The sequence below is a fragment of the Pholis gunnellus genome (genome assembly GCF_910591455.1).
Source record: "Pholis gunnellus genome assembly, chromosome: 11".
NCBI classification, from domain to species: Eukaryota; Metazoa; Chordata; class Actinopteri; order Perciformes; family Pholidae; genus Pholis; species Pholis gunnellus.
Genome location: NC_136538.1, coordinates 4,560,170 through 4,574,361, shown reverse-complemented (window position 1 = coordinate 4,574,361; position 14,192 = coordinate 4,560,170). Strand labels below are relative to the sequence as shown.

At 42.7% G+C, this 14,192-nt stretch overlaps 1 protein-coding gene across 1 annotated transcript in view; it reads right to left on the bottom strand.

Moving 5' to 3' along the window:
- Window positions 1-3,501: 3,501 nt before the first annotated feature.
- The window catches only part of b3gat2 (beta-1,3-glucuronyltransferase 2 (glucuronosyltransferase S)), a gene marked incomplete at both ends in the record, with an annotated part of 41,398 nt that continues 30,707 nt past the window's right edge, over window positions 3,502-14,192 (bottom strand). The window contains 2 exons of the mRNA XM_079168537.1: window positions 3,502-3,588; window positions 12,259-12,407. Coding sequence (XP_079024663.1) covers window positions 3,502-3,588; window positions 12,259-12,407 — 236 coding nt within the window. The remainder of the gene's footprint in view (window positions 3,589-12,258; window positions 12,408-14,192) is intronic.

Here is a 14,192-nt window from a genome sequence, read left to right as displayed (position 1 = left end):
AATGTAGATTCAACCGTTTGATTATATTTTGATTTTAACAGATAAATAATTTATCATAGGCCAAGCTTGTCACTTTAAACGTTGAACAGGGAATTGTCGGATGGCATTTTCTGCTTTCCTTTGGAAAGGATGTTCCAGTGTTTCCTTTGGAAACGGAGCTAATAAACAACTAACAGCTCATATCAAGGCGGCCACTTAGAAACGTCTGAGTCTTTTCACTCAGTAAGGAACCTTTCGAAGCAAAAAGGACTTTTCGACCACAACCTAGCTTTCCGCCGACACCCAAGACCCAGGGCATGCTGGGAAACGCTGGCTCTCACCTGATCAAAGAGAAGGCTGGCTTTTCATTTTGTTCATTATTTTCTGTTTGATTGTAATATTTAACACTAGAGTGTAGGCTTTTAGTCTCATGCCCTGCAATGAAGGTTATTATACAGATTGTGGAATGTTGATAATAATAATATTATATTTTTATAGTACAAGCAGCAATTACAAAGTGCTTCACAAGGCAGACATAAAAAGAACAAAAGGATAGAATACAATGCCAGATACACAGTGTTCAGAAGCTTTATCACCCAGCATGGATCAGCAGTGGGTAATAGAGACTTTATAAAGTGTATAAATCCAACACATACTGTTTTCTGTGATTGGTTAACTTTTTTCAGTGGAGTTTTTGTTGCGGTTAGCAGCTCAACAACTCATAATGGCAAGATGGACGTTATCCCAAGATGCATTGCGTCGAGTGTTTTTCTTCTGTGTGGTAATCTGGTGTTAGTTGGCGGATTGCAAACCAACTTTAAAGTTGCATACCGCCACCTGCTGAGTGTCGAATAATAGCATAATGTCTGACTACTACTGACTAAAAGAAGGAAAGAAACAAACGTGCAAACAAAGAAAGTAATAAATGAAACATGAATAAATAAAATGAAAAGGCTACATCCTATTTCCTAATCCTGACAGTATTTTATGACCTCAGTATGATTATAAACTCCACTCCTGCTCTGTCTCATGTGGTCATATTTCTTTATGTCTCCATCTCTGAATTATCTTTATTGCAACACATGATAATGTGTTCCAAGTCTTCCAGTGTTACACATGTGGCTAGTGTGACCAACAGATACATATTCAATAAATCTAATATGTCCTTCAGGTACATTTCTAATGAAAAGTGGTTTACGTACATTCAAAAACAAATCTGTGTTCGTCATTGTCCAATAATCTTTTAAACCTGTATGGCCACAGCAGCAAAAATGTAAAAAAGAATCACTGTTAGCTAGCCTAAAAAGATCGGTAAATATTTGTTTTAATACATAGTCAATGGGTCCTATTGTTTATCCTGGCAATGCTATTGGATAGCCGATGGCCGTGAAGTCACACGACCGGCAAACTTTCCTTCAAGCTCATCTTTGTTTTATTGGACTAAGAACGCAACAACCAACTGGCTGAAAAATGATTTTATTAGTCCAATACTGTTTTTTCTGGTCCGGACATCACAAATGAAGTACATCCAAAAGTTTGAGTCCAAAGATGTAATTCCGGTTTGAGCTTAGAGCAAATGTAATGCTGGTTTTTGGGGGCGGGTGACTTACCTCAATGTAGATACCAACGTGTCATCCAATATGGCTGAAATAACCACTGCTGCTGCTTTGTACATGTTGTGGAACTCCCAGGTTGGTCGGAAAACCAAACGCCGTGGTGTCTAGGTTCATAACATCATCTGGTGAATTTCACTGCTGCCCGGCGCAAATTTGTGTCTATTTGCTTCTTTCGGTGACAAAAGAAGAAATAAAAGGCCAACATTGCAATATTACATAATTTCCCTGACAACGTACTAAAACATAAAAAACGAGAATTAAAAAAACCCTATGAAGCTCTGCATCAGAGGCCTCCTACAACAACATATAAGAGGTGAACATGAGGATATTATATTTTGTTTGCTCTGAGAAGGTCATTTGAAATAAAGGCTGTTTACTCCTGGATTTACTTCGGTTCGGTGATCAGGACAATAGTGCCGATAAAATACCCTGAGGAAAAAACGGTTCTTTCACATTTGAGCTGTGAAACTAGAAGCCCGTCTGATGTGCTGTTTATATCCTGTCTCCTCGATTCATTCCTTCTGCCGGCAAGTGTGTCCGCTTGTGAGGTGAGGTTGTTCGCCGCCACGCTCTGCATTATTGATGCCAGCTTGAAACATCACTTTTCACGTCACGCATGTCGCTTCCAAACCTGATCGCACACTAATGACCCACAGCATGAGAGGACGACGGAGGTTGATCCAGATCATCGCCTATGATCAGTTCAGGGTGACGTAAAGCAGAATCAGCCTTTGTGCATCGATGAATCATTACCGCGTCAACTCTGAGACATTAATGTGATTCATTTAAGCAAAGACGGGAGCTGCTTTTTGACGTTTTACAGGTGTGAAAACATGAAGAGGGTGACCTTCTTCAGGAACAAACACACCTTTTGGAAGATGATAAAAGGAGTGAAAAGTTGATTTAAAAAAGAAATCTCATCCAACACTTTTAATGTGGTCAGTGAGAGAGGGGGAGACTAAATGAGAGTAAAATGATGCCAATTTTTGGGTTAGCCTAGCCTAGCTTAGCATCACGACTGGAAGCAAGAGAACGCAGCTAGCTTATCTCTCTCTGTACTTCAAAAACAACTCCACCGACACCCTTACAGCTAATTAACACATTGTTTCTAGCTTGTTTAAAACGTTAATAGAAGCGATGTGTTATTACGAGTAACGTGTAGTTACGAGATATTACTTGATGAACACCAGTTTATCTGTTGGTACTTCTACGTAGCTTGCTAGCTGTTGTTCCCAAAGAAAAAGTGAGTCCGCGTAACTTCCCTTAAAGCAACAAATTGTCAGTTTAGAATTTCTGCTAATGTGCAGGTTAGAATGATTTAAAAGTGTGTTAGCATGCGCCGCTAGGCATACTGTTGAAGTATTGAGAGGGCGGGCTAGCTGTTTACAGTCTTCCTGCTACGCTAGCTTAATGCTAACAGCATCCTGATACCAGCTTCATACTACACTAACCATGAAATCGGTATCAATTTTCTTATCCGCTGTTAAAGAAAGAGCATTGCAATCAATACCACTGCCATAAGACGGAGGCGTTATCTGGAAGAGCCCTGTTTGTACGGTAATCATATCACAGAATCACAGTTCATTTGACAATGATGTATTAATGATTAAAATGACATCAATTATTCACATGGCACTTCAGCAACATGATATCTTTTTTTTACATTTATACTTTTCACATCGACAAGCCGTGGATGGAGGAAAATGAACAGGCCAAGTCATCTCAGTTTTGTAAAAACTGAACAAAACAAGAAGCCGGCCAGAGGTCTTGAATCATGCAGCTCCTTTAGAGTCTGTGTCCAGCGTGAACAGATTGTATCAACCCATGCTGTCGTTAGTCCCGGCCAAGGGATGACGGGCCGCCACAGTCGGCGTCTGGTTTCGGATCCGCTGCGCGGCTCTTCCTCTCACACCTCAATGATCACGGTGTCTTTCCGATGTTTGGGCTCATTGGCGAGGTGCGGTTTCTCTGTGCGAGTGTGCCAAACCAGCACCTGAAAAAGACAAGAAAGAAAAAGGTGTGAGTGGGAAACTGCTGACGGTGGAAATGCTGGGCACTAAATAAAGCATGAACAGGCGGTCGTGCTTGGATAAATAGCACGGAGGCAGGTGGATGGCAGAGCGGTACTGATAGTGTGGACGAACAAAGACTTAAGTTGATGTTTTTCTTTGTGTTAAAGCTGCTGAAACCTGTTTTTTTGTTTGTAGAAACAGGCGTGGAAAACACTGAAACACACTGAGAATTGCAGGTTAATTAAAGGACCATTTTAGTTTTTTACAATTTAGGTCTCATGTTTATAGTATTGGTTATCTCTCCTACCCTTAATAACGAGATTGTACTTGGATACTCAATGAAGTTAAAGGTTCCCAGTGAAGGCTTTTAAGAGACATTTTGACACAAAGATCTGCTACCTGCTAGGTGAGATTATACTGACTGACACCGCTGCAGCTAAATATGGGAGGAACCTCCATCAGAGGTGACTTACACTGACTGGCAACCAGAGCCAGCCGGAGGCATAGGCGAATGCTAGGCACATCATCATCCATATGGGCGCCCCAAATAAGGAGAGAATTGTTTTTATTTTTTAAACAAATACTATTTAATACTTTCATTTTGAAATATTACCCCAGAAATTCAACCCAATGACATTAATACAGAGCCTATTAAAGATACTACAAGGAAGTTTCATTTTGTGTTGATTTTGCAGTCAAAGGTGGTCGTATTTACGAGCACCAGAATCCCTTTAGATAACCTCTCATTTTCCTGCCCTGGGGGTTTGACAGTCTACCACGCACAGTCCTGGTTCTGGTTCTCCCGCGCCTTCCTTCTCTCCCGCGGGTCTCAAGCAGCATTGCGTCGGCGTTGGCTCCCAGTGGGGACTGATGAACGAGCATTAAGAATAACTATATAGAAATATTGTTATCTTCTCTCTGATGGTCTCGTTTACTCGGTCATATAGAGGCATCAGTATGACATTGATATTGTGTAATAAGCAGTTAAAGGTTCCTCACAGAGAGAGCCTGTTTTCTGGGTTTTGATGCGAGGGGCGCTAGCTACAGTTGGTATATGTTGGTTTAAAGCCACAGGGTTTTGGTATTTCCCTCGATGCAAAGACTACTTGAAGTAAGGGCTTCATTCCTTGATGATGCTCTGTTGAAATATCTGTCAAATAAAAGACTCCGCTGTATTCTTTGAAACACACATTTGCATTGTATCCACTTGCTGTTGAATTTGAAGCTCGCCGGCATGCCAGGAGGGATTCCGTACACCGGGGGAGAAACGAGTCTGATGCCTCCTGAAAATGGATCTCATCAAAAGCGGCACGCTGCAGCCGTTTGTCTTGTGTTTGCAGCCAATTTCACAACAATATATTGGTGAGAAAAAGCAACGAGATGGATGCAGAGATTGATCCTTTTCTGGTGAGAGGGACGCATTTCATTCCTCAGAGAGTTCAAGTGGGGTTATTTGGAGGAGAGAATGTTTGTTTCAGCAGTGGGCTAATGAGCCTATATTTCACGCTTGTGACAATTCTGTGTCCAAAGCGACACACACACACACACACACACACACACACACACACACACACACACACACACACACACACACATACACACACACACTTACAGACTCACGGACGCATGATCTATTGCTGGCTGCCGCTGTTTCTGGGCTTCTTCAGGTGGAACATGTCACTTCCTGCGCACTGTGCTGCTAATTGGCCCGCTTTGCATATCTAACGAGGCTAATGTAGCAGCCACTTAAGCATCACTCCAGAGCTGTGAGGAAAATGGTGCCGAGCATGTGCGCGTCTGTTCACACACACGTGTGTGCGCGCACTCGCTAATCATGTAGTCAGAGTGCCCCCCCCCCCGTCACCCCTGGACTCACACATCTCTTCATCACGTTACACTATTTTCTCTGATGGCTTTGCTCTTGTTTTTTTTACCTCTCTGTCCTCCTTCCTGCTCTATCTTCCTCTTCCTCCCTGAGGCGAAGTGGAGACAAAGAGCTTTACTAGGTTAGAGTGTTGCCTTAATGGCATACGGAGAGCGAGGACAGGCCTGTTCCTTCACGTCAGGAGGGAGAATATGTGGAGATGCAGTGGAAGGTTTTACCTTGAAATAAGATACATCTCAGATGATTGCACTTAAATTCCAGTTTATTGACACTAGATTCTTATTGTTGTAGCTTTGGCCTACATTTATATCAGTTATGAAAATAAATACAAAAATATACTAAATATAAGGACGTGTAGAGAGACTTATATCTCTGATTTTAGGATAACAAAGTGGTCATACATGTCTTGTTCAATAATCTGATACATAGGATGGCTTTAAACCTAGGTTAAGATGCTTGAAATGATTGGGCATTGCAGGTGTTGACAGATGTTTAACACGCTGCCAAACTTTTGCACGCTTTACAGATTACCTTGATTGGATCTGCACAGTTGAAATGCAGATGATGCCAGACTAAAGGCTATTTAAATATCTTACTACTACACTGCGAAGAATATAGGCTAAATTACCGGGCAACAGGCTAATGCTAGCTTAATCTGCACCCAGTCACAGTAGAGGCACTGCAACTTTACGAGCATATTAATAAATAGCGCTTTAATTCTCGGACTGCAGCACAATTTTCCATTCCGGCTGCACGACTCCTTTTCAGTACGAGCCTTTTCTTTACTATCCTTTTGTGTTCCTGTCACCTCACCTCACGTGGGCACAGTACCAATCAATACCTCCTGCGCTCACAGTTATGAAGACCACCAGCTTTTCCCCCGGAAAGACATTTTACACATTTTAAGATATGTGTAAAATAAATATTCCTACATGTGCTTTAACGAATACTGTATTTAGCTCCACCCCTTTAAGATACTACACATCCTTATAATCACGGTATTTAATACATTTTCAAGACATTGAAATAGGTTATGTATTGGTTAGATCTAATCTAAAAATGACATTCATCTGTCTAGCTCTGGTGCTTACAAACGTCATTGTTGAGATCTATAGTTAAAGTGTTAGTAATAATCATTCATAGCACACAAAAACTGTGTGCACATAACTACAGCGATTGAATGACTTAAACTGTGATGGAGAGTTGTTCTACTGTTTCTCCAGATGTCTGTGATCTCAGCGGTTGACTTGACGAGCGCATTTTCCAATGTGAAAAGGATTAAAAAAATTAAATATTCAACATTTGTTAAATCATTTATAAATGTCATCACTCTGATCTGACGAGCGCTGTTGCCCCTCAGTAAACTGAATTACTCTCTTTGCTAATGCAAGATTGTGGAAACTAGTGTGTGTTGCTGAATAGATAAGCGTGACACTAAACCACCTGAGTGTAAAAGTGGGGAAATCATTTCTTCTCCGTACTTTCAACTTCTGTTTTCCAAGTTCCGAGAATAAACTTTCAATCTCGAGATCCAAGATGTACGGAGAGAGAAAAAAAAACGCACAAATTCCATTTGTAAATGCACTCAAGATGCTTTAAGGATCGGATCACCCAAACCAGACCGTGTGGCGGTCAGAGATGCATTCAGCCACAGAAATAAAATAAAATTAGCAGAAACCTGAGAGCCAATGCAAATGAAATAAACAGCGGTGTAGTGCTTCAGTCCGTGGCTGCGTCCCTTTTCTGTCCTCTGTGTCGCTACGTCCGTCTTGTTCAAGTCACTTCTCCTACCTATTCTCTTTCCACAGGCTTTGACTCACCCTCCTCTCCTACTCACTTCTCTCTCTGCTTCTCCTCCTGTGCTATCATCTGTCTCCATCTGTTCCGGCCTCCCTCCTCCTTTCTTGTCCTGTCACTGCTGTCTGTTGCCATTACTCTCCTGCTCTAACTACATTACAGCTTCTGTCAGTCGTCTGCAGATACTGACCCGGCCATCAGATGAGCGCTTCTGCCCTCCGTTGTCAAGGTCGGGATTCGGTCTCTGTGATCTGATCGGAGATGCATTCCTCAAAGTGGATAGAGCCTGGAGCTGGGGTGTGTCACAGCTGCTGGAGTGGGCTTTTATTTCCAATCATTTCAACCACAACTGTGCAGACCAGTAACGTTGGTTTAGAATATAACTGAAGCGAGAGAGTTACTTAAATCTGTCAGGCACAAGGCGTAGTAGCCCAGATATTTACAGTTATGTTCGGGTTTTTGCTTCACTGATCAACAAAATTAGGAATTAAAAATGCAAAAATAGATATAAATTCGATTGAATTATTGGTTACTTTTGTCATTTCACTTTGAACTTCCTTTTTTTAACACAGAATCTTACACACAATCTATTGACAACTTTAAGAAAGTAACTTTTTTATTGGTGCACAATGGATTTTTGTGTTATCAACTAATTATTCTGAATAATCAAATGTTTTTTTTAACTATCTTTTATATAGACCTATTATTATAATTAATAACTGGAGTTGCATGACTTATGATCAGTGATGCTACAGCTGTAACTTCTGAACACGAGATGAACTGTCTGGGTCGTGTCACATCTTCTAACAGTGGCTTCATGAGCGATGATGTCACGCCGCACCGCTTTTGTAACCGTGATACGTGATTAATGCTGATATTGCATCCTTTGGTCTATGCGGTGCTGGGCGCTGACTGATGATGTCACAGCCCGCTAATGGCCTGTATTAATATCGGCGGCAGGGCCCTCCATTAGTGTAATGGGGCTGATAATGATGATGATAGTTTCAACACAAGAGCTGGCGGCAGCAGTCAGCTGTAAATGATGATCCAGCAACTCGGGGGGGGGGGGGGGGGGGGGGTCTTTATCCAATTCCCTGCTGGAAACATTTACCCATAACCCACCAGGGTTGACGATGTGACCTGCACACATATGGTGAAACAATAAATGGAGATTTCAGATGAAGCAGTTCCTTGCTGCTCTTTTCTCCACAGAGAATGAAAATGCTGTTTGCATTGAGTACGGTGGGTAGAGGAGCAGGATTACATCAAATCAAACGCCCTGCTGCTGCTGCGTCCGTCTCCAAACTCGGATTTCTGGATTACTTTGGCCTGTAGTTGAAAAAAGCCTCTTGATGTTATATAGTACAAGAAAACACAAGAAAATGCACTACTCAGTGTTAGAATTGCAAATCACCATTCAGTGTAAACTCGTGCAGACGTTGGCCCCTGATGAGCCACTCTGTCGAACAAACCATTCTATACATGAAAGACATGTTCCCCCTTTTATGTTTTGAAACATTTTTGAAATTGTGTTTTATTTCTTATAATTATCTTGCTCGCCAGACTTCCCCTTTATTTTTTGAAACATGGAAGATCCATCAACGGCCCATTTGTTTTTGTTACAAATAGTAGTCGAAAATAGAATAGAACGAAAACTAGAATTACCGCCTTGCGAATGCCTCCGGAAAGCAGTCAAGTTTCAGTTTACTCATGTCTGTCAACATGTCGTCACTTCATCATTGTGTCCGATTAAAAATCTGTGTGAAATTGTCATAATTCGCATAGAGTTACAGCCAAGAAACAACAAATGGTAATCAGTTGGTATATAAGTCCAGGTGGACGTTTTTGCCAAATTTGAAGAAATCTCCTCCAAGCGTTCCTGAGACATCGCTACGGACGACCAGAAAACATAATGCCTCCAGCCCCGACTGTGGCCGGCACGGAGACATACAAATTGTCCCTCAACAATAATAATTCACTTCTGGAACGTATAACATAGAACGTTCCATTAATTGCATGCGCATCAACGTCTCCATCCACATTGGGGCTCCGGTTCAACTCCCCCTCACACTGTGATGCCCCCTCACCAACAGTGGGGCTCGTGTCCTTAGGATGCATGACTGTTCTCAGCATTTGATGACAAACTCTTTATCCTGAATGATGAGGTGTCATGTCTGCGTTCTAACTTTGTTGCCTGAGGGGTGGAGCGAATTTGATGTCAGTCTGGCAATTAGATTTGAGATACAGCGTCATGAACCGGTTTGAACCTGGAGGTGGTGCTACGAAAACCAAAATCATTCGGAACAATCACAGGACTCAGACCTGAAACCTCTTGGGTAGGACGCGGAGCATAGCGCAGACACTTGCAGAAGCAAACTGCAGCGCATGCATACGCCATGAAATATCAGACGACATCATCGGTTGGGCTTTTTACAGCTGATCATGTACGGACTGCTTCATGGTGCTTCGAGCGGGATTTTTTGGGGCCGATCCCCGATTGCTATAAGCAGAACAGCGAGGCGGAATAACGGCGCAACAACAGTAAAGCTAATAGTAGTTTTTTGCATCATCTGATCGGCTCTTCTGATCGGCCATTATAGAGGCCACGATTCAACTATTGAGAACCAATGCTGGGTGATAACAGTCAATCTCAATATCGACGGAAAAACAGCCACAAAAATGGACCCTCAGCGTGGATGAGATTGTTGTTGTTATTTTCATTTATTTTTTACAATTTACACTCAAAATGATGAAGACGCGTTTGTGTCCGCTGATGTTTGACCTGATGGATACGTCGGTCGCTGCTGATTGGTTCGGACTAAATACAAGAAATGAAACTAATGAATAGGATGTCAGCCTATGACTCACATACCCATTGCTAATATTGCCTCAAACAGTCACAGAAAAACTATTTCTGAAACAAACAAAAAAAAGAAAAACTACAGAAAATGTAAATTGAAGACTCTGCGATAGTTTGGAGCAAACAGGGACGTGGCGTTTAGTTCACGTATTCCTTTAACCGTAAAGATGTAATAGAATCCATTTCTCTCAACAGTCCTTAGAGGCTCCGTGATGGTTGTCAAGAGGATGAGTGGCTTCATAAAGCCAAGTGCCAACAGGGGCTGTGGTGACTTGAGATGAGCTGCATCGATCTGAGCTGTCTAAGCACACAACCAGAATTGATAGCGCTATAATGTTACTTCTATCCAATCATAGCTCTGTGTGTGTCTAAGTTTAGCCCGAGCCACCAGCCTAAAGCATGACTCATGCTGTCAATAGTGGGGAGAGATACCCCAGGGTTACTGCTGGGATGGCAGCCATTATTATGAGTGCAGTTTAATATCTGCCACACGCGCAAACACACACAAGACGGATGAACTGGGCTTTTATTAAACCCCTAGTCAGTGCCATCCACCTCCAGTATGAAGGTTGCAGTCTGATAATGTGCTTATTATGTAACTGACCAGCCCGGCCCTGCATAATCACACAGCAACGACTGCGAGAGGTAAAATGTAGAAAAATCCCTTTGATATCAGAGAGCACAAACTGCATATTGTCTTAATGAAGACATGACCTTTGACCCTTTAAACACAAGTGCAAGGGAAGCTACCATCTGTGCCTGTTCATTTTCATGAATCTCTGATACATACTGAGGCTTCAACACAAAGGATGTCAGAAATAGTCGCGATTGCTTCATGAATATTTGTGTTATGTGTTTTATGGAGATTTATGCTCCTCATATGAATATTATTTCCAACAAAGTTTACAAAAAAACATGAAACTACAACCATGTACCTCTAAAGTAAATCATAATTTTTGTTACAAAGGAAACGGAGCCGGGCCGGCCGTGCATGCTTTTAGTACACGTGCTTTTAGTGCACGTGCTTCTAGTGCACTCGAGCACAGTGCTTGCGTTAGACTTTCTCCTTGTCCGTCATCCTCACAGTCCGCTAGCTGTCCGTTCAGTAAGTGCAATCAAAATAACAACAATCTGGTGTTTGAACACAGCCCTGGCTCTGTGAATGGGAGACAAATAAACGTGGATCGGACCGATGCACCAGGGCTGCACTTAATGTCATGGAGAGCAAACACTTTTTGACTGCAGTGAAGCGGCCAAAAAATGTGGATTAAAGCAGCGTACTTCGTTTTTTTAATTATCAACACATTTAGAGTTTTGGAAAGTTTTGGAGGACTGAGACAGCAGCTCACACGGCGTCGGCAGCAGCGCTCACTGAACAGGATGTGTGTGTTTTTAATTGTTAATACAGAACAAGCTTATAGATGACGTGTTTAAAAGGGTGTGGACAGAAAACATGAATAGAGACGACACACCGACCGTGCCGCCACTCTTCATCTTTCATGTCAACACAAACAAAGAAGATACTTTTCCTTCTTTCTGCTGCCACACTGGAGACTGGACTCACCAGACTCTGAACGTGGGATAGATCCTGCACTCTGTGACCTGTAGTGGTCACAGACGCCACGCCTTCAGTCCGGCAAAATGAGGGGGCTATAATGGCTCATTTGGACATGATGCATAGTTTAAACAGTGGAAGGTGTGCATGCAGTGGGAGGAAGTCGAGATGAAAATAAAATTGGTTTCAAGTGTCAGAACTCTTTTGGTCATTTTTGAATGCAATTTTAAAGACTTCAGCAAATTAATTTCCCATCTACTGTCATGTTGTCATGCTTCTGTGTCAGTCCATGAGGTATAAATAACACCTGTGGAACATCCGTCGAGCTTCACGGTGCAGCTAATCTGGTTGATAAGAAGTTATTGAGGATGAGCTTCGCCAAATGAATATCGAGCTTAAAAGTATCTAAAACCTTTGAGTTTTCACGAGTCACTGTCCTCCACTACAGCGTGGAGCTGTGAGCCGCGCATAAGGCCCTCGACCCAAATTGTTACATAGACAGAAGCATTTCCGTCTGTTGCCATGGTGCCAACAAGCGTCGCCTGGTTGCTCACCCGGGTGCAATTGTTGGCCTTGGGCTCCAACTCGGTGACCTTGGTGATCTGCTTGAGGAAGTCGGACTCCTGCATCCCCGGCTGGGAGCCGCGCCGCTTGAACTGCGCCCGCGGGTTCGCCAGGATCACCTGGAGGTTCACCGCAAAACCTGAGGGGGAGAGAGAGAAAGAGAGAGAGGGAGAAGAGGGGGGAGGGGGGGAGAGTGGGAGCAAAAAAGGGAGAAAGGGAGAGGGAGGTTAGCCAGCATGGATTAAAAGCACATTACGAGCCTATTATAATCACAGCAGAAAGTGATAGAGTGCATTAGTGTATCTAATGACTATAATATGGCTGATATGAAATTCCTTTACCACAGGGGTCTGCCATTCTCCTGTGATAATTGCGCTATAGATGAGAAGGGAAAGCATGAGAAAGTCAGAGGGAAGTCAAACAGCTCATGATGCCAGTGTGTTGGAGCAGAGGTGGGGATTAATGGCCGGCTTGCAACCAGATTTAATCAACCTGATTAGAAACATTGGTAACGGTGGGAGTAAATGTGACCCCCGCATAATTGCTCGGAAAGACATTAGCTGTCCTGCAGTACAACCAGAAATATGTTTAGACGGTTGGAAAGAAATGATTACAATTTTGAGTTGAATGTTAACTAAACTACAGAAGCTACGGCCGACCTCTCCTGCTGCTGCGCTTAACCTTGCTCCCGTCAACACGTGAGAGGAGAACACGTCGTTCGCACGTCCGATGTGATGTCCGACCCCGCAGCCAGGGGTCAGGCGGTGACACGCGATGTGTCTCTTTAACATCTGTTTGCCTCCACCTCTACAGCGAACCCTTTGCTGACACGGCAAAGTGCTCAGAGTACGAGTGCCGTGTAAAGACTCGGAATCCTTGGATTTTCAGATAGAAATGATGGGCTTCTTCAGAGAGATAGTTTTGTGGCAAATTTTCAGCAAAGCGTCTCTCTCTGCTGGCCTCCGTTCTTCTGTCACAGTCTGCAGTTTGACTGTGTTTGGCAAGTGTGTTCATGCAAAATGACACGTTGACCCGATGATTGTCGGATCTTTTTGAAAGCTGGTGATTGAATGAAAAGTATTGAGTTGTGTGTATCATTTCCCCCAGAACACACTATATGTTTATCACAAGATAGATAGCTTATCCTGCATTTGGTCCTACTTTAGCTATAGTAAAAACAGATTATCACTTCAATTTAAGAAAATAATCCGATCCCATCGTCCAAAATGTAAGCGAGCGGATAAAAGCAATGCTCTCTCACATTCTGGGGTAGAAATAGTGAAGACAGCGTTAAGTGAGTTCTCGGTGGTTTTCTCCTTTTCAGTGACAAACATCAACAAAGTCACTTCCACTGCTCACCACGATCACTGCGCTCATATGGTCTCATATCCAGTAGTGAGACAAATCAAGAACACCTTACGGGTTACATGGATGTAACTCCAGTTCAATGAGTAAGTGGGTTGCTTACCTTTACTCTGTATCACAAGTAGCCAAGTAAAAGAATGTAGAGATACCGCGGGGAGTACAATTAAAACATGATACGGCCGGAAACAGCGCTATGAAACTCGACTAACGTAGGGCCAGGCGATGTGGAGCAAATTAAATTCCTTGTTAATGATAAGGCAACGATATTGTAGGGTTGACCATTAATGCATTCGCATCAATCAAACAATGTGATTTTTGATAAATAATCATCGGTTATGTGGATTTATACCATGATCTGGGTGAACAGTTGATTCTGATTGGCTGCAGGGTCTCCATTACTTCCTGATAATGGAGACCTACTAGACAGCTCCAGTTAAACGGTTTGCTTACCGTTCTAATGCGTTGGCTACATTAAAGGGAATAAATAAATACATTTGAATATCTCATTTACAACCGTGAGTGTCGTCCTTCTGTCCCTCGGAACTGACACACATTATAA